We start from the raw sequence: 20,390 nt of genomic DNA, 5'->3' as shown, positions 1-20,390 counted from the left end.
TGGGGTATGTGAACACAGCGGATGTCGCGTGTGTGTGTGTGTGTGTGTGTGTGTGTGTGTGTGTGTGTGTGTGTGTGTGTGCGTGTGCGTGTGCGTGTGTGCTCGCGCGTGTTCATATTGGGGGACAAAACATGAACATGCGAACAAGAAATCTGACACACGAGGGAAGGCAGCGTGAGCACTGCCACTGCGGGGGAGAAGTGGCAGGCAACGTGGCATTGACATGGATGTGATGAGACAGTGCAGTGAGTGACGCACATTTTACTTAGCTCCTCATTTTGCCACCTGTCAGGTCAGGAGTTCGGAAGGGTGTGTGCGCGGGTGTTTGTGTGGTTGCAACCCGGCAGACCTCACTCACCGTCTCACTCTGATTGTTGTTGCGGCCACGCACGCTGACGTAGGTTGCATTGTCGCTGGAAGCAAGCAGGAAGCGTTAAGGGTGGGTCTTTGAGGCAACATCTTAACCCCCCTGCCTCACACACACACACACACACACACACACACACACACACACACACACACACACACACACACACACACACACACACACACACACATCCTGGGACAGCTGTTGCTGCAGGGTTACAGAGGGGCTTTGTTCAGACAGCAGCACAGGCTTTCCTGGCCCGGTTTTCCTCTGACCCGTGTGTCGTTATCTTTACCACACAGCCAGGCAGGACGCTTCCTGTGGGTCCGCCTCCCTCCTTTTCCCTCGTGTTCCTCCCTGCTCATTTGAATAAGTGCCTTAATTATTACTGCGCCATGCTTTTGACCCCGCCACAGACCCGGCAACACCCCGGCCCGTCTCTAACACTCCGGTAATGAGGCTAAAGCTGTGTGCCAAGCAGTGAGCGTGCCATCTTTCTATTTTTTGCTCAGGCAGGCGGGTGGCCGTCCCTCGGTGAGTCTGAGCTATCGCAGTGCTCGGCTGATGCCTTCGGAGGCGCGACGGGCCCATCGGCGCCGCCGGCGTCCTGCCCGATGCCACCAGGGTGCCGAAGAACTTCTTGAAAACAAAACTCTTTGGAGAAGCAAAATTCCAGGCTCCGGCTTGTTTTCATCACAGCTGACTGCCGCGGTCTTTTTCTAAAGTACAAGTAGGCTATAGCCACGTTAGTATTACGCTGGTGACTAAGGAGGCCATGTGTTCGTTGTCCGCCCTGACACCATCGTGGCTAATTGAGGCCACCGAAGCTGACAGCGGTCGTCGTAGCACAAAGCAAGCGAAACCTCACATGCAGGCACAAACGCTTTGCTCATTTCCCAGCGTGCGTGCGACACGGTCGGTCGGGCGTGCTGTCAGCTCGGCCGCCTGCGCTCAAAGAGACACCCTTCAAGGTGGCGGCGGGCCGTGCCTCGCTGTGTGACAAGAGATTCTCCCATTCATTGTCTCCCTGTCTGAGAGGATCTCCCTTGCCTTCAATCCCGCTTTTTATTCATGCTCCTCCGGATCCCTGCACTGTCCCCACCCCCCCTTTTAAATCGTGTCATCTCTTCTCAGGGCCGATCGCCCCTTCTTTGTCATTCATTCCCGTCCCCGTTTAATCTCATTGTATCACCCTCCCGCCTCGGGTTGTTCCTTCAGCGAGACAATGTTTCTGCGAGGCCATCGGGGTGCGTGAGTCGTGGCTCCAATCCTAATCCTTTTACACTTCCGCTAGTCGACACGTTGCACGGAGAGGGGAGGGGAGGGTGGTGCGAGTATGCAGTTTTAATTCTCTTAATTGAAAGTTTGACAAGTGAGGGTGGCGCAAATTGAGCCCAACAGCAAATCGTCTCAAAGCCCACGCATCCGGCTGCATTCCGGTGTGTATTGGTGCACGCAATCCCAAGAGGAAAAACAAAGTAAATCTAACCTGTCTGCCTTCCTGTTGCTTTGCATCCACACTTTTTGCCCTTCGTCCATGTGCTCAGGCCTCCGATCACAACGAGTCCCGAACAATGGGCCAGCGCAACGGGAAGGAGCTCAGGAAACTCGGAAGTGTTGTCAGAATTAGACCAGGGGAGATTTTTTTGTCTGAATCATGTCCACAACCTGCTTCACGCTCACATTTTTTTCGAAGTCGTAATGCCAAGCAAGTTCTCTCGAGGCTCATTTCATATTTATGGACTTTAAAAAAAAAAAAAAGGAAAAAAACGCATGGCTCATCTTTAATTTGCTGACCTACGGGACAGCAGCTTTCATGCGGCAGCACTTGAATGTCCTCGCCATGTGCGATGTTTCTAACTGGCTTCCCCCTCAGGTGACCCTCACCCACGTTCAACCTGTCAAACTGACCAATCAGCATGCAGGAGAGCCCGCGCCTGCTTCCCTTTCCTGTTTGGATGAGCGGTATCAGTGACAGGCAGGCGGCGGAGGAAGCCAACCTTGACATCTTTGAGGCCGAGATCATGCTAACGGCCTCTTGTGGAGCAGGTTAATCTGGAAAAGCTACGGCACTGAGCTTTGCGAGGTGTTGGGCGCCCTTATATTAACCTGCTCTTAAGTAGACATACGGCTAGCTGCTCCTTAACCCAGCGGGATTAAAGTGGACCAGGGAATAATCCCGCCTCCACACACTCACTAAAGCAACAGTGGCCGACAGCGGCATTAAGCATTCTCCTCGTGCAGTTGGCGGGCAAGGTGGTGCGCATTACCCAATTCACCTTGCCCCCTAATGGATGAGAAGAAATATTGCGGTCTGCAGACAGTGCTCCCCCCTCTCCGTTTGTCTCCTTGTTGACTCTCCGTGTCCTCCTCTCTGCCACCTCCAGGTTCCCCCTCCCTTCCTGTCACCGTATCGACCAACAAGCAAAAGGTGGAGGTGCACGAGTTCTCAGGTGAGAAGCGGGGGGGTGGGGAGCGGCCCATCTCTGGCCCCTCTCGACTTGATGCTACTTTGACAGGATAAGGCTTTAAATAGAACCAAAGTGTTTTTTTCTCTCTCTCTACTGTGACTGGTGCCATAAATATCTCAAGACTTGCCTTTTTCAGATGCAGTGCTGTCCTGCATGTTCCGCACTGAGAGGGACCAGAATCCACGAATCGAGTGGAAGAAGAAGGGCAAAGATGTTTCTTTTGTATACTTTGACGGACACTTCCGAGGTGAGGAGGCGCCCCCGTTGCTTTTTATGGCGAGGTGCTGACACACGGGTCGTTTGCTTTAATCAGCTTGGTGGGCCTGCTGCGAGGAGTTCACTCCTCTCGTAATGGCGGTGATGTTTCAAGTTGTCACCTCTGCCAAGGCATAACATGTCCTACCCTGGATCCATCTTCATTAAGGTTTAGGGAAGCAGATTTAATAGGGGGCATAAATAATAAATCACAGCCCTCACCTGGCCACAGTCTAATGCAGCTAATCGGAAAGAGAGTTGGGCTTCTTACATTGTCAAGTCATTTCAGCTGCTGGCTTCATTCAGCTCGCATGCCAATCCACTGACATGAAGATTCACACCACTGAACGTTGCGGGTCATTGCTGTGAATCATGCTTTGGGCAAAGCATGGCCCGTGGGCGACGTTCTTTCATCTGGCCCACCGAACAGTCACACGATGAAGACTCGTGTCATATTTGTTGCATTAGCTTAACCATCTTTTCCTAAAATTGGTGAATTAAAAAGTACTTAATTAATTTTAAATTTTCATTGAAGTCGCTTCACTGATTTTTTTTTTTTTTTTTGGCAAATCACATAAAAGAAATTCGTAAAAAAAAAAAAAAAAACGACATATATTATCTACATAATATATAAATACATAAAAGCACCATACAGTACATGCTTTATTTTGTGCCTTGAGCACAAAGTTTGCCCACCCCGTACTGTGTACGCCGTTCTGATGAAAGTGTGTGACGTGTTCAGCGGTTTGACCTTTTCACCTCAATCTTACCTCAGGCCCATTTGAGGGGCGGGCGAGCATCGAGGGGGCCACGGTGACGTTGCGCAGGGTGACCCAGGAGGATGCCGGCGAGTACCGCTGTGAGATCAGTGCTCCTTTTGATTCTGTGAATTTGGGAGAAACCAACATCACCCTCAGAGTCCTCGGTACGACCGATGGAAAGGTTTTGAGTTGAGCGTTGGAATGTTCATCAGAATGGCTCGCACATCGTGCTCACTCACTCACTCACTCACTCACTCACTCGCTCGCTCCCCCAGTGCCTCCCAACACACCATCCTGCGAAATCCCCAGTTCGGCTGTGACGGGCTCTGCTGTGCAGCTGCGCTGTAGAGACCAGCAGAGCATCCCACCTGCTACGTACGCCTGGTACAAGGACAATCAGCTGATGATTCCCCCACGCCACGCCAATGCCACCTATCTTATCAACACACACACTGGAGTGCTGGTGAGTGAGACGACTTGATTGTGTCCTTGAAAATATAAAACTGCCACTGAACACCACGAGAGAGCCATTGTTGTTTCAATAGCAGGACCGCGGTGTTGTCAGGTGTTCATTTATCAGTCCTCAGTCTCCTCTGTGTCTGGTCTGCAGGAGTTCAAAGCTGTGGCTAAAGAAGACACCGGCCGCTACAACTGCCGGGCTTCCAACGGGGTGGGAAAGCCCATGATGTGTGAGGGCAGGCACATGACGATAGGTGTGTGTGTGCACCCACACCTTTCAGCACTGGACAAAATCAGAGGAGCAGTGGAGAGGAAAAGCCCGCTACCATTTTTCACCATGCTCCTAAAATATTAAAGAGAGTTCAGCTTTACCAACTAGCCAGTAGCATGAAAAACTGCACTCGGCAATTGAATAAAGGCTCCAGTTTTCGGCTCTAACATCAGACGCATGTTTGGAGTTTTGCTCTGTTACCCCAACCTGACTTACTGACTCCACCAATCCTGAACTTGTTTCGACTTGGTTTGAAAAACTGAAGGTCTTTTTTTTTTTTTTTTCCTCCCAGAGGATGTCAACATCACCGCAGTGGTGGTGGCAGCGGTTGTGGTCTGTCTGGTGGTGTTGGTCTGCGGCTGCGGCGGGTTCCTGATGCACCGCAACGGCTTCTTCACCCGTGAGTTTGTCTCGTCCGGTGCCGCTCTTGCGCCATCGTTTATTCCGGGTTCACTTTCTGCTCGCTCGATGGGCACATTCATGATTTGGGGCCTGTTTTTTGCGAAATAAAAAGTGATGTCCACACTCTTGTTTTCCATTCCACGACTGCGCTGGATCATCCGCCAGCAGGACACAGAGGAAGGTAAGAGCTCCGTGATTGCATTAACATTGACGTGAGCAAACACGGCCTGATATCGGAAACACAGAGGATTGAAGGGAAGGAGGGGGGTCAGGGGGGGCGGCTGTGGGTTGTCGCACTTAGACGCGCGTCTGCGTGCTGAGTCAGGCCCGAGCAGAGTGACAGCTGTGCCTGTGCGTGTGTCTGTACAGTATGTGTGTATTTATGAGCCACAGCGGCGGATTGCTTTCCGCTGGCCGACTGGCGCAGACAGATGTAAACACCGTATCTGCAGAGTTCATTGAGTGAACCCATGTCGATACTTTGCTCAAACAGATGAGCCGACCCCGGACGAGAGCAACAATCAGACTTGACTTAATCGCACCATAATTAGTGACTGTTAATCAGCGAGGAGATCTGAGATCACTGCAGCCTCTTAAACTGATTGGACTGTGACTTGAAATGGATTATTTCATCTCTGCTAAGACGTTGCCATAACAACACGCAGCGAGAGGATGCTGTTATGCAGTACAGTATAGGCCTGGCTGACCGCAGAGACAGAAATGCACGCCCTGGTGTGACCGACCCATCTCTCTTGACTTTATTTGATTACTCGCTTGTTAGTGCGCAGCATTCGACAGAGCGAGAGAGAGAGAGAGGTCGCGCTGATGCGAGAGCTCTTTGTCTAGGTTAAAGTCTGATGCTTATCCCACTGAGCTAACTGGAGCTGTCAGTGTCAACTTCCTATTTATAGAACCGACTTTTTCACAAAGATTCCAAGACAATGCAACACAATTTCCGATGCACGATTAAACAGGGCAAGGAAGCAGCTCAATGATGTCGTTTGACTTTCTCAATAAAATGCCGAGTGCAATTAAACATGAGGCCAAGTCATGCGGTTTGTAAAGGACATGATTGAGCAAGAGCAAGGTCCCCTCACACGTCAGTGTTTTGAGAAACAGTCAAAGACAAATCTAGTAGCTCTAAACTGGAGGGTTGGGTCACGCTAAAGCAAATTCTGAAAAAAGAGAAAAAAACATTCCTGGGTCGGATTGCTGCATGTGAATGGCTCATCACTCGAACAGTTCACCTTTGCATCTCCATTGGCGCTGTCGCATCATGATTGGCTGCATGGGGGTTCATGTGCGGCGAATGATCTCAACTGGATACAAAGCATGGTGTGCGGTGCCGTTCCCAAATCAGGCCCTGTACTGGAGCAAGTTCAAAGTCGTCAATCTGACCACGCCCCCCCCAACAGGTCATTTTGGATCTCCGAGTGTCACGGTGCCTCTCACATCAGCAGCCAAAACCTGAACAGAACTGAGGACACGTGAGTGTGACGCTGAGGGAATTCGATAGATATGCTTTATTGTGCAGGACAAGATATGAGTCAGGATAAGGCCAACAAACATCAAGGTTCTTCTCTTGCCAAATGCTCTGAAGTGGTTCTCATCATCACTCTTTCTTTTAGGTCCAATGTCAACTATATCCCTCCACCTCAAGAAGTAAGTTTTTTTTTTTTTTTACATGCACTTGCACTGTAGCAGAATCTTGGCGAGTGGTTAGCGTCTCTGGCTCACACTTCTGAGGTTCACGTTTGAATCTCATCTCCTGGCTTCCTGGGTGGAGTTTGCATGTTTTCTCCTGGTTGTGGTCACTGAAGGCTCTAAATTGTCCATAGGTGTGAATGGATGGTTGTGCGCGCCCCCCCTCTTTCACAAAAGTCAACTGCAATAGGCGGCGCTCAGCCATGACCCTGATGAAGACAAACGGTACAGAAAATGGATGAATGGAGGATTATTCTGTACAGTGAATGTATTTGCAGGGGATAATTCACTATTGATGTCATGGCAGCAAAGCACTCTTTTTCTATGAGACGAGGCTATGACTCAATGAAGCACCTCTCCTCAGTTCAACATCGTTGCTTGGCACCAAGATGCCATCAAATGATGCAAAGCCGTCATTTTGTATTCGCCATAGATGTGGCCTGAGCATATAAACAAAGGATTTTAATAATAAAAAGATACACAGGAAGCTCAGATGAGTGTTAGCTTAGTTGCTAACAACACTGTGATTGCAAGCAGGGGTATTGCCAGAAACATTTCAGCTGGGTGGACAGCATAATAATAATAACACCACCACCACCACCACCACATTGATGGCCATATGCCCACATGTCCATCACTTGACATTCTTGCAACCCCACGTGTACCCAAGAAAGCAGTGTTACCCATACCATCCACAGTCAGGGTTTCGTGAAATAAACTGCACACATACACCAAACCTTGTCCAACACACTCATAGTACAAACAGGACCACATCTAAGTAAAAAGCAACGTTTTGCTGAACTTAAATTATTAGATAATGTCGTTCTTCTTTGCCATTGCTTCGCTTTTGGGTTGTGTCACATAACCTACTTCAATCTCATGCTCTCATTTGCACGCGAACAGCCAATCAGGGTGATCAATTGTTACCGATTACCCGCACCATATTGCATATTGCGATCAATGGCGGATCCATTCAAACCAAATCTAAAATGCACAATGACACAAAAATCTCTGAATTCTTCACAATTCTAAACACTGTTGGGCACCCCTCTGGCAGAATACTGTATCACCTGTCTAAGAATGTTGCATCCATGTAAAAATGGTACAATAGTCACTGGCATCAAAATTTTCCTCTAGATGTGGTGCTGGCCATGTAGCTCCGCCCCTGGTTGAAAACACTTGGCGTTTTTCTTGTGATGGATGACTTGTGAGACACAGTTTGTGTCTATCTGGCAGCAATGCCAGCTTCAGGTCACTCCGTAATTCTTTCGGTCTGTTTGCTGTCACAATCAAGGGGAGTCCATGGCTCGGCCGTACTCGGTCTTGACAACACAAGGATTGACAAAGTAAATGCAACCTATGGCAGATATTTTGGAATGACAGTGTCGGGGGAGAGGCGGCCCGGTAGTCCAGTGGTTAGCACGTCGACTTCACAGTGCAGAGGTGCCGGGTTCGAATCCAGCTCCGGCCTCCCTGTGTGGAGTTTGCATGTTCTCCCCGGGCCTGCGTGGGTTTTCTCCGGGTACTCCGGTTTCCTCCCACATTCCAAAAACATGCATGGTAGGCTGATTGAACACTCTAAATTGTCCGTAGGTGTGAGTGTGAGCATGGATGGTTGTTCGTCTCTGTGTGCCCTGCGATTGGCTGGCAACCAATTCAGGGTGTCCCCCGCCTACTGCCCGGAGACGGCTGGGATAGGCTCCAGCTCCCCCCGCGACCCTAGTGAGGATCAAGCGGTTCGGAAAATGTATGAATGAATGAGTGTCGGGGGATGTTCATTCGGTTGTTTACATTTGTAGAAAATCAATTCACAGACAAGACACAAAACTCAAGTCATTTCAAACGGCAAATGTTTGGACTTAAGAAACACGAAACAAGAAATCAGGGGGAAAAAAAGGGATAGTCTGTAGCAGTTACATTTTTGGACCAAGCAGAGGGAAAAAATATGGAATCACTCAATTCTGAGGAGAAAAAAAAAATTACGGAATCACCCTGTAAATTTCCATTCCCAAAACGAACAGCTGCATCAGATTAGATCTGCTCGTTAGTCTGCACTGACACAGGAGTGATCGCACCTTTGAGAGCCGTTGGCCTCGCATGAATCATGGCGAGAGATGGCCATCGAAACAAAGGAGAGGATAATCAAACTTTTTACATCATCACGCAATGTTGCCCAATCCGCTATGTCGAAAATTTGGAGCAAATGCAAACGACGCGGGGAACGTTGACAAAGGCAAGCAGGCTCGTCAAACCAAGAGAGACATCAAAGCGTTAAGACAGAAATGTTGAAGACAGATGTCTTGAAAACAGAAAATGTGGAGCAAAACAAATGGGAGGAAACTGGCGTAAACGTCTGTGACCAAACTGTAAGAAAGTGCCTCAAGGAAATGGGGTTTACATACAGAAAAGCTAAACAGACGCCATCATGAACACCTTCACAGAAAAAAAAAAAAAAAAAACAGTGGGCTGTGGAAAAGCAATCCTTCACTATGGATGACTGGATGAAAGTCATAGTCAGGAATGAAAGGCGGCTCTGCATTGGGCAAAGTGATGATGCTGGAGGTCGTTCCAATGAGGTTTATGAAGACGACTGCCTGAAGAAAACGTGAAACTTTCCGCAGTCATTGAGAACTATGGAGCTGCATGTCAGGCAAAGGCACGAGGGAGATGGTTGTCATGTCATGTTCAATAAATGCTCGTTTACGTTTTGGACACTTTTCCCATCAATTCAAAGGACGTTTGCGGATGAAATCGTTTTTTTCAAGATGATAATGCATTTGGTCATGGAGCAAAAGCTGTGAAAAGAATCCTTGAAGAAAGACACACAAGGTCAACGTCATGGCCTGCAAATCATCCGGATCTCAATCCAATTAAAAATCTGTGGTGGAAGTTGAAAAAAATGGTCGATGACGAGGCTCCAACCTGCAAAGCTGATCTGGCAGAAGCAATGAGAGAAAGTTGGAGCCAGGTTGATGAAGGCGACCATCATTACTCATTAAATCCATGCCTGAGTCCGCGGGCTGTTATAAAAGCCAGAGGCAGTGAAAAAGTGCTAGTGGTGTGTGTTGCTGTTGTTGGTTTTTTTCATGATTTCAATTTCCTTTTTCCCTTTCCTTGGTCTCAACAAATAATTTTTACTCACCGGCACATTTTGAAAAAATTCTTTGTGTTTCTTAAAGTTCGAAATTTATCATTTGAAATGACTTTGGGTTTTGTGTCATGTCTGTGATTTGCTTTTTTTTCTTCAAATTTAAGCAACTGAATGAACTTCCTCCAGGCCTGGTGATTCCAGAACTTTTGCCGTGGGTTGTAGTAAACTGTTGCTTTTTTTATTGTTTGTTTTTTTAAGATTTATAATTGTAGGAAGAAAAATCACTCTTCCCACTCCTCACACTAGAGAAGAAATGGGCAACTTAAATGCTAAAGAGCCATTTTTCATCAGCGCTACTCGATGGACGCATAGGACCACACACACTTCCGAACCAAATGACAACAGTCAAAAAGACAAAAATAACATTTTACATATGGCTCTTAATGCATTTTATTTTTCATAATGCATTTCTAGGGCGGCCCGGTGGTCGACTGGTTAGCACGTCGGACTCACAGTGCAGAGATGCCTTCCTGTGTGTGGAGTTTGCATGTTCTCCTCGTGCTTGCGTGGGTTTTCTCTGGGTACTCCGGTTTCCTCCCACAATACAAAAAAAATGCATGGCAGGTTGATTGGGCCCTCCAAATTGTCCCTCGGTGTGATTGGGAGCACAGATGGTTGTTGGTCTACATCTGCCCTGTGATTGGCTAGCAACAAATTCAAGGTGTGCCCCGAATCAGTAAATGGATGGATGGATATTTCTCCTGCATTTCATTCAAAATCTGCAAAAATATCAACCTCTGTGTAAACACAGATTGTTTTTTTTTAGGGGGGGGTGTATTTTCCCTAATAACCACCCCACTCCCATGGAAAACATATACAATGGTACTTCAATTACGAACGTCTCTTCATACGAAATTTTGAAGTTACGAAACGCCTCAACAGGAAAGTATTGCCTCTTGTTGTGAAAGAAATTTCAAGATACGACAGGTATAAATACAGTCGTAGTCGAGTTTCCTGAACGCAACATACTTTTAGCTGCTCTGCCATTGGCTATTACCGAGCATCATCCTGGCATCTCATTGGTTAAGAAGTACTTCTACTGAGTGTGTCTATGCGCTTAGATCACACGTGTCAAAGTCAAGGCCCGGGGGCCAGATCTGGCCCGCCACACCATTTTATGTGGCCCGCGGAAGCAAATCGAGCATGCCAACTTCCATGATGCTTGCTAAAGTCTGAACCAAAAATGTCATATTGTCATATCTAATCCATGACGACAATATCTGAACAAGCCATTATTCTTGACTTGTGATTTTAAAACAAGCTCTCCCATCAATTTGTTGTCCGCTGTGTGTATAATACGTGGAGGTGGTTCAACATTTATATGGTTTTACAAAATTCACAGTCATGACGGCCCTCCGAAGGGAAACCGTAACGACAATGTGGCCCCCGACAAAAATGAGTTTGACACCCCTGGCTTAGATAGATAGATTTGTGTCATTGCAGCGTCCTCGTCAGTCGCCCCCTCGAACCATGAGGTGTTCCGATAGTTTTATGTAAATGTGAATCACCCAGAAAAAGTCTTCACCAGTCCAGGCGATGCTCACCATTTGTTTGTTTGTTTGTTTATTGTTTATTGAAAATATAAACATATACAGTAATAAAAAAAGAAAAAAGTAAAGATAAGTCAAATTGTAAAAAAGGAAAAGAAAACAGTCATCATCCAGCACAATTATACGTTCAAAGGAGTAGGAAGAAGTAAAAAAACGTATCTAGTCCTACCCCTTGTTATGTATTAATATATTAATAGATCCTTTTTTATATCAATCAGAAAAGGAAAACGTCTGCATATAAACAAATGCTTTTACCCTTATATGTGCTACACTTATCTATTTTTACAACTTTTGGTTTGTTTGGGGACTACATACATACACACTCTGGCACATTTATATGTTGATTTTCTCTTGGATTCATAATGGATATTGCATGACATTACTACATTTATTACATTTATCAACTTAATTCTGATTTATTACTATATTTAATAAATGTACAGGTATCAAATTTATCAACTTAATTCTAATTTATGTAGGTTTTTTTTTGTACTATTCTCTTGAATTTGTTTTTGAACTCAGCAAGCGAGTCACTCATTTTCAGGTCCATTTCAAAATTATTCCACAGATTAACTATGCTGATGTTTGCCTTGGACATTTTCGAAGGATTCTTAAAAGCCGACAAAAGCAAACGTCCTTGGATCAGATCACCAAACGCCGGGCAAAAAACATTTCTGAGAGAGAACATGAATTAAAGAGGAAAAAAACCCGATGAGGACATAGTTAAAAGTTAAATGACCATCATTTTTATTCTTTACTTTATTCTTAGTTTTTTACATTATGCACAACTCTCATTTATTGTGCAGTAATTTAATTGTAACATGTATTTGTTACATATTTTGTTGCATTTTTATGCTTTAGGAAACATTTATGTCTGAATTTTGAGGGGGGGGGGCTTGGAACGGATTAGGGCATTTACATGGAAAACACGTCTCTACATACAAAATTTTCTAGCTCAGAAATGTCTTCCAGAACCGATTAATTTTTTAAGTAGAGGTACCACTGTACTGTATATTTACCAGCTTTTTTTGAAGAATTGTTGCCGTTTGTGAAAAATGAATAAATAAATCGAACATTCCCCCACCCCAAAACAAACAAACAATCTTTTTTTTCCCATTTTTTAAATGACAATTGTTTATCAGGGAGCCACCCGTAGCCCATCCCCGCACTTGAGGATTAAACACTCTGCATATTTTTTCAGAAACATTTGTGGGTTTTCTGACTTTGATCACAGAAGAGCTCAAATTCGTCCCAATTATCGAGATGTATGGAAACCATTTTAACCGTCCTCAAAGGAGACCATAAAAGTTTTATTAAAACAGCAACTCCAGAGATAAGCTATCTCTGTTGATGCCGCAGTATTTCAAACACAACTGCGAATAGCAGGTCACATAATTCAACAATAGCATGCGCGCCCAAAGTGACGTACAGTATTGTATTGTGTTTTTTCACCCCCGCTTTTCTGTGTGCTTCAGCCGCAGGATTTCAAACACACGCAGTCATTCATGCTCTGAGAAGCTGGTCTTCCTCTTGACAAGACATCAGTTACGCTGTTGATAAGGTGCCAATACTGGATTCCGGATTCATTCTCAGCCTTGCAGACTCCGAATGAGCTTTTGATCCTCCAATTATGTCATTTTTTTGGGGGGAATTCACTTTTGTTTTTGGTGGGGCGCTGACGGGCCAATTTTCCATTTGCAAGGCGTGATACTCTTGCTTTGTTGTGTGCATCGCCTGTTCAATTCTGCCTAATATGTGCATTTCCAGTACGTCTCCTGTACTTTGATGTCGCTCTGCTACCCCCTGGTGGCCTACGTTGGATATGGATTTTTTTTTTTTCCCCCAAATTTGGTTTCTTCCCAAAACAGGCCAATTGTTTTTACTGTTCTCGTTTACCAAAGACGGGCTCCCTTAAGAACGATGTTGCATTAAAACAATCCTCTTAAGATGATGCTCTGCATTGTCGATCTTTTGAAACAACAACAAAAATACTGCTTACCTCAGTATTGCTCCGCTGGCCATTCTGTAACATCGGGGCATCAGTGTTTCAAGGGCCTCATGTCCACTGTGTTAAGAGTTAAAACACAAAACCCAGCCCAGGAAAATAAGTCACTCTAGTCATTTATAAAGACCAATACCATTCCATCCTAATGTGCCTGCATGGTCTTTTTTTTATGATATATACAATATATACCTTGTGCCTTTTTATTTGTCAAATTTATCAATGGATGTTGGTTTTCTTTTTTTTTTTGTAAAAGACTTGCCTTACTTTTCTGTCCATATATTTTTGTGCCACAGTTAATCAAAAGGTGTGTCTGTTTTTAGACAGTGTGAATGAATTGTTCAGTTTTATTTGAATGTTGTATCACTCATAAAAAAAATAATGTTTTCTATTTAAAACATGTTTTTGGATTTACACTGTGGGTGACGTGCTGGTTTTGTTTGTTTTATCTGCATCCCAACACACATGGTGACGTTACTGCTGTATTCCCAGGAAGATTGTCAAGAAATTCATATGCTGACTACCAGCTTGACACGCCACAGTTCAAAGCCGACATTCCAATGGAAAATGTCATTATGCCGTTCTATTTTTATTCATTCTCTACATCTGGATCACAATTTCCACAGATCACAGTCAGCTTTTGTTTGGTGCATCTCAAGGGCTTGACATTAAAGCTGCGCAGAAAGGTAACAGGTCAGATGGGAATGTCCCCCGTGTGACACAACTTTGAGCTAAAAAGGATTCATCCCGAAGAGGATAAAAGTCATCGCAGATCTTTCCCCTAAAGTGATGTCATTGCAGACCAATTCAAAGCGACAGCAGACCCTCAACTAGGTCATCTGACATTTGGCTTGCTTGCACTTGTTATCAGTGAATTTCCATCCATAGGATAACTACAAGCTGGAGGGGAAACACCACTTTTACCCCACTCAATAATCTATAAAAAGGGTATGCTGCCATATAGGGTTTCATTTTGATTCCATTCCATTTTAAGAGCGGCAACTTGCATTCATTTTAGCCACTCCAAGCAGTTGGTTTTGTCTTATTGAAATTCTGGATGTATTCCTAAACAATTATATGTATTATCCAAAAAAAAAAAAAAAAAAAGCATTCCTAAAACAAATCCAATGGTGGCCCAAGACAATACAAATGAACCTGTATCATTTCTCCATGTGTCCAGGATATGCTGAGCGTTGGCTAGAATTCCTCCAGTCCAGGGTTAGGCAACTCCAGTCATCGAGGGTTGCTGTCCGGCTTGTTTTCGATGTTTCCCTCCTCCGACACACCTGACTCAAATGATCAGGATTGTTTCGAGCTTCTGCAGGGCTTCCTGATGAGCTGATCATTTGAATCTGGTGCGTTGGAGAAGGGAGACATCGAAAACAGGCCGGACAGCAACCCTCGAGGACTGGAGTTGCCCAACCCTGCTCTAGTCAATTAGCAGCCATGCATTATTTATACATTTACTACAGTTTGTGTCATGACAAACAACTCTCTGGTAGCACCCAAAAGATTCAACCATCTTTGATCTTTTTATTATTAAATATAATACATGGGTGATTTACAAGATGAACAGCATTCACTTAGCCACTCCATCAAACTTTGGGTCTAAGGAGAGGGGGATAAAACAAACGAAGAGAAACATTAGTGCAAAGTAAACAAGATGGACCTGGATGACAGAAGAAACGTCTTATGAAGAGAAAAACGACAAAATGAAAACCTGAAGCGTCAAGATAAAATGGTCCCAAAACAACTTGAGGTCTAAAGTTATCTTGCTTGAATGAGGTCACAACTCTTGACTATTCTTAGATGGAAATGAATCACAGCACAAAAAAAGAATGCTTGATCACGTCACTTTAAAAACAAAACAAAAAAGGGAATGAGGGAAATAAGAATGTTCAGAACTTTTGCATAGTATTAAGTGGGTCAGTTTTTTTCCGAATGTAACAGTGAAAGGCCGTGTGAAAATGGCTTGGATGGAGGAGCTGGGCGATAAGTCAATATCAATATGTATCACGATCGACACTTGGATCAATATCAATCGAAGATACCTTTAACAGAATGAAAAACAGAACACAAACCCCAACCCCGGCATGGTGCGTATTGTAGGCAGCATGCTGCTGCCTCCAAACACGGAGAAGGAACTAAACCAATGAAGAAGTGCCCATGTGGCATACTCACACGGAACGAATGTGGGGCGTAACTTCATTCAAATGAATGACCAGTTGACAAAGTACAACTCTTGTAAGAAGACATTTTGCATATGAACCAGAGTAATCACCGGATGGAGATGATGTTTTGAAGTACAGGAGCTCCCCATTTTAGATTTTGCTGTACCACTCGTGTTAACATGTCCAAACCTTAGCATCACACTCAAAGACGCGTTTGGAAATACTCTTTGAGCGTGCACGTTCATCTGACCGTTCAGAAACCGAGTGCGCTGCTCGAATTTGCCACTTGGTTTTTCAGAGTGCCGGTGCCCGCACTGGCTACGTTCGGAAATGAATAACTCCTCAAACACACCCGCTCTAAGAGTAGTGCTCGGGCGTCAGAATCAAATTCTGAACATGCCCCTAGTTACAATCAGACAAGTAAAATATGAATGGAATATTGCAATAATGAGCCCACAAAAAAAGTAGTCCTGAGGTGTTTGGTCAATGGCAATGCCTGCACTGTTAGAAAGTATGAGTTCACTGCACTTACAATGCGTGAACAATGAATGAAGGTGAATGGAAGTATCAACAATACCATCGTGCTGCTTTGGGGTAGTCTTTCAAAAATACAGTCAGCATTTTTACAGTGTACTGCGGGAGAAGCAATTTTGCACTTTAAACTACAGCAAATGTCAATGGCCACAAAAAGTTTTTATTTTAATTATTTTTAGAGGGTTTTAAAAAGTCAATAATCATCAATATTAATTGATATGAAATACTTATGGGTGGCATGGCGGTCGACTGTTTAGCATGCCCGCCTCACAGTGCCGAGGTGCAGGGTTCGATTCCGGCTGCGGCCTTCCTGTGTGGGGTTTGCATATTTTCCCTGCGTGGATTTTTTTTCCGGCTACTCCGGTTTCCTCCCACATTCCAAAAACATGCATGGCATGCTAATGACACACTTTGTCCCTAGGTGTGATAGAGAGTGTGAATGGTTGTCGTTTGTCTCTGTGTGCCCTGCGATTAACTGGCAACCAGGTCAGTGGGTCCCCCGACTACTGCCCGATGACGGCTTGGATAGGCTCCAGCACGCCCCGCGACCCTCGTGAGGAGAAGCGGATTACAAAATGGATGGATGGATGGATGGTTAAATACGTATATTGTGGAACACTTTTCAGCCACATCGCCCAGCCCTACTAGGCACATTGGTTAAAAAGGAATTCAATATTTATATTGGCCAGTTTATGTTTTTCATAGGTGTATTGACCTCTTATTAAAGGTTAAGAACCATATATTACAAAAACATTTCCTAAATTCAGCCTATGTTCTCTAGGTCGTTATTTTTCAAAAGTACAAAGAAAAAAAAGTCCATAAATATCAATAAATCTACCAATTTGAAATACTTAGATCATGATATACTTTTCACCCAGCCCTACTTGGACGGGTAATCATCCTCAATAACATGAACTGTCGTCAACGTTAACTAACAATCAGACAGTTTTCAAGAAAAATGAAATGGTGCTTCCCCGTGTCAACATACACATTTCTTACTCTCAGTCAAAGGACAAGACAGTGAAATAGAGACAGGCAAATTCCCACCTTGGAATTTGAAGTCGGGAAACTTGGTGAGGTCTCCCCCACCATATAGCCTCTCCAGTTTGGAAACCTCTTCGGACAGGTTCTTCTGATATGCGGGTCCTGCATCCACAATGCCGCCAGAAGCCCTGGGGTAGTCATGAAATCAAAAGTTGAAAAGAAAAGGGCAGACAAAGATGAAGGAAAACAGCAGCTTCCATCAACGTTTCGGTTCATGCGTCACTCATTCAAGTGGGTTCACACTGCATGGTTCAAATGACAATTTCGATTTTTCGAGACACAATGGGGATCCAACATGTGTCAGCGCCTCTTCCAAATGTGGAACTGAACACTTTAACCTACAGTGTTAGAAAAATATGCTGTTTTTCACTCATCAATGACTAACTTGCTCTTGGTGTTGTAGTCACGGATCTTGTCCAGGAACAATTTCTGCACGGGGTCCAGCTCTTTGGCCCGGTTCAGGACGACAGCAGAGAGACCAATGTTCCTGCGCAGGGTCAGACTGGCCGCAGAACGCAGCATGGAGGACAGCTGGAGGAAGGCATGGAGCGCCATCTGAAGGCGGACACAGGGAGCGTTACGAAAACCAAAATCTCAGCTGGTGACCGACGACAAGACCAAGATTCAGATATGTACAGACATCCGAAAGCCGAGTTTTAACAGTCCGCTCAACTTTAAAGTGCACTCTTCCTTGAAGGTTTTAGGTTTTGTTACGGAGAAGAAAACTGAATCCATTGGCAAAGCGTTAGCATGTGTGTACTGGTCAGGTGTAGCGTACACCCGACAATAATACGACATTAGCCTCATTCGGGAAATACAAAACTACAGAAACACGTTCGTCCATCGCCGACAAAGATTGGCTACGATCACAGTTTATTCATTAAGTTCGTGATAACAGCCCTTTGCCAATGTTCAATACAAGGTCGTTTGAAGTTGGCTAAAGGCTAGCTAGCTTAAGCTTTGCTGCATTTACCGACTCGGACACACATGCTAGCTTTAGCTTGCGCGACAGCAAAGAGCAGCTGTTTCTTCAGCCATTTTGTGAGTCTCGCTAACGACGGGTATTCTAAATGCACAACCATTCTTTTAACCTCGTATTGAGCACACGGAGACCGGTAAACAGTTGGTACCATTCATTTACAGAAACACTCACCTTGGATTTGACACTTCAGACCCAGCAAACTAATGTGGAAGACCGCGCGCGGTGGATTGTGGGACATCAGTGGTCGTGGTGGGCTGGACTGTTTTTTTTTTTTTTTTTTTCAAATAATCGGCACACAAAGTACAAAAACATGCATCTCTTGTGTAATTAACAGTGGTTCTGACAAAATGTAGCTTTAATATGTTACTGAATATAATTGGAGTCAAGTGATACTAATATTAAAATAGTATTCAAATGAACTTGGACTTTAGTTCACATTCAGTATGATTTTATAAATACTGTAATCAAGTATCAAGTTTAACTTTATTGTCAAATCAGCACAGATGAAATTCCCTCCCTCTTAGACAACAGACAACAAGAGGAGCCGCTGAGGGTTTTTTCCCAGTGTCTGCGCCAAACAGCTAAATATGTATGACCAATAAAATATCTTATAAAAAGTGTTCAGGTGATGCTGAGCTCTACAAATAAAAGAATGTGATGGTTCAGTACCTGCTTTTTTCGCAAACAGAATACAAATGATAAAATAAATGGTCCGTTTTTCAAAAATGTTTTGTCCACGTCTTGAATGTTCCCATAAATTTCACACTTCATTTAATTAGTAGTCTGTGATTTATGACAGCAAAATAATCCTTCTTGAGCTTTGTCAGATGGCATCTTTAACTGTAGCCATCCATTTGTTGTAGCAGGCATGTGCAGGAGAATTTTAGTGCGGTGGGCAAGGTGGGCCCGAGATGTGGTCTTTGGAGTCAAAGCATCACAAACATCTACCGTACATAGACCCTGCCTTGAGTGTTCAATGTCCCTGCTTGGAGTCTCCAAGTTGGAGACGTAGCAACCAGTTTATGTTCAAAGACAGATCCATTGCTGGCTTTTAAGCCTTTATTGGGTTTGAAGCACAATGTGATATGGGGCCCTCATCCCACCACCTCAGTGTCATATCCACTGGATTAGTAATTGAATTGAATACAACTTTATTGTCAAATGTGCTGTATGTGTAACATAATGCTATATGCGCTATACTGTACTTGGATGTAGGAAGTTGATGTTTAAGGTATCTCTTTAATTTCTGTGTTTCGTGTGTGGGGAAAAAAGTGCTGAATCACGGTTAGACTTTTTTTTTTTTTGAGGCGGGTGGAGGGGTTGTCAAGCAGCCGCTTAGTTCATTATGTCTAATGGTAACTCTGACCAGATCTCATGGGATTAAGACTGAACGCTGACTTGAAAATGTAATTGACTGTTCAAGACTTTGCTAACTTTGTGAAAGAAGTCTTTCCTATTCTACTGATTTTCACAGAGTAACTACTGTACTGTACTTTGTTGTTGGTTCTCATATTTCTTTTGAAATATGAGTTATTTAATGGCTATTTTTCAAACCCGAAAGTATGGCGCCTGGGTCACCATAAAAGAGCAAGCAAATCAAGTACTGTACTTGCAACACCCGATTTTATTTACTTCACATACACACACATTTACTGCAACAAGAACAGTTTAAATTCCTTTTTAACATGCTGTTACAGGCATTTCCGAGCCACGCCTGAATGCATCATATCCCATGGCGCACCCAAGATCGATGACAGACTTTTTTTTTTTTTTTTTTTAATAATGAAGATCGATGACACACTCTTTTGACTCATAGTACGCAGAGTGACGCTCATCGTGCCGTCATTTGAGTCGAGTCAAGCAGTGTTGACAATGTGGACAATTTATGAAACAATAAATTGGTAGCGTTAATGGACAATGAATGGAGTGAGTCGGTTGTTGGTGTGAAAAGTCCACTTATAGGGAGACGTCGGACACCTTCAAGCCCTTTCGCATAAAAGGTTAAGAGCGTTGTAATATACTTTGTGTCATCAAGTCAATTCAGACCATTGTCAATGCGCCGCAAATTCATTTTGATATTATTACTTCCCGACTGCACTTGCTAGGTATTTTATTGAAAAACAAACAAATAAATCCAAAACTTTTCTTATTTGTGCTCACCGATTTGCAATGCAATAGGACTGTATATGGAAATCAGTTATGAAAACGGCACAGTAATTGGGAATTATTGATCCTGGTCACATCCGCTGATGGCAGTTGTGATTTA

General features: G+C 44.3%; 3 protein-coding genes across 6 annotated transcripts in view; 1 reads left to right on the top strand and 2 right to left on the bottom strand.

Moving 5' to 3' along the window:
• The window catches only part of jam2a (junctional adhesion molecule 2a), a 14,788-nt gene extending 985 nt beyond the window's left edge, over positions 1–13,803 (top strand). Inside the window, exons 2-11 of one of the 4 annotated variants that reach the window (XR_002169253.1) lie at positions 2,755–2,820; positions 2,975–3,085; positions 3,869–4,018; positions 4,130–4,317; positions 4,465–4,567; positions 4,877–4,984; positions 5,099–5,167; positions 6,402–6,473; positions 6,615–6,648; positions 12,867–12,948. Coding sequence is in view for 3 of the 4 variants with exons in the window: in XM_019878405.1 (XP_019733964.1) it covers positions 2,755–2,820; positions 2,975–3,085; positions 3,869–4,018; positions 4,130–4,317; positions 4,465–4,567; positions 4,877–4,984; positions 5,099–5,167; positions 6,615–6,648; positions 12,867–12,948 (911 nt within the window). In the remaining variant the exon portion in view is untranslated. Of the gene's footprint in view, positions 1–2,754; positions 2,821–2,974; positions 3,086–3,868; positions 4,019–4,129; positions 4,318–4,464; positions 4,568–4,876; positions 4,985–5,098; positions 5,168–6,401; positions 6,474–6,614; positions 6,649–12,866 lie in introns of all 4 variants that reach the window. The other 3 variants (XM_019878406.1, XM_019878405.1, XM_019878407.1) reach the window with 3 other exon arrangements.
• Positions 43–20,390, bottom strand: part of appa (amyloid beta (A4) precursor protein a) — a 61,387-nt gene continuing 41,039 nt past the window's right edge. The window contains exon 18 of the mRNA XM_019878400.1: positions 43–81. The gene's annotated coding sequence lies outside the window, so the exon portion shown is untranslated. The remainder of the gene's footprint in view (positions 82–20,390) is intronic.
• Positions 14,902–18,398, bottom strand: atp5pf (ATP synthase peripheral stalk subunit F6). Its single transcript, XM_019878408.1, has 4 exons — positions 18,296–18,398; positions 17,528–17,697; positions 17,146–17,270; positions 14,902–15,001 (listed from the first exon to the last, which is right to left on the bottom strand). The coding sequence occupies exons 2-4, from the start codon at positions 17,695–17,697 to the stop codon at positions 14,973–14,975; spliced, it is 324 nt and encodes a 107-aa protein (XP_019733967.1). The 5' UTR covers positions 18,296–18,398; the 3' UTR covers positions 14,902–14,972.

This window comes from Hippocampus comes, unplaced genomic scaffold, assembly GCF_001891065.2.
Source record: "Hippocampus comes isolate QL1 unplaced genomic scaffold, H_comes_QL1_v1.1 scaffold345, whole genome shotgun sequence".
NCBI lineage: Eukaryota > Metazoa > Chordata > Actinopteri > Syngnathiformes > Syngnathidae > Hippocampus > Hippocampus comes.
Note: the sequence above shows the minus strand (reverse complement) of the source record. Positions and strands in the feature narration are given on the sequence as shown.

Coding starts and splice junctions, on each gene's coding strand:
- atp5pf (XM_019878408.1), bottom strand. CDS start 17,697: ATGGCGCTCCATGCCTTCCTCCAGCTGTCCTCCATGCTGCGTTCTGCG. Junction 17,271..17,527: donor GACTACAACACCAAGAGCAA/GTTAGTCATTGA, acceptor TGACTACCCCAG/GGCTTCTGGCGGCATTGTGG. Junction 15,002..17,145: donor TCCCGACTTCAAATTCCAAG/GTGGGAATTTGC, acceptor CCCTCTCCTTAG/ACCCAAAGTTTGATGGAGTG.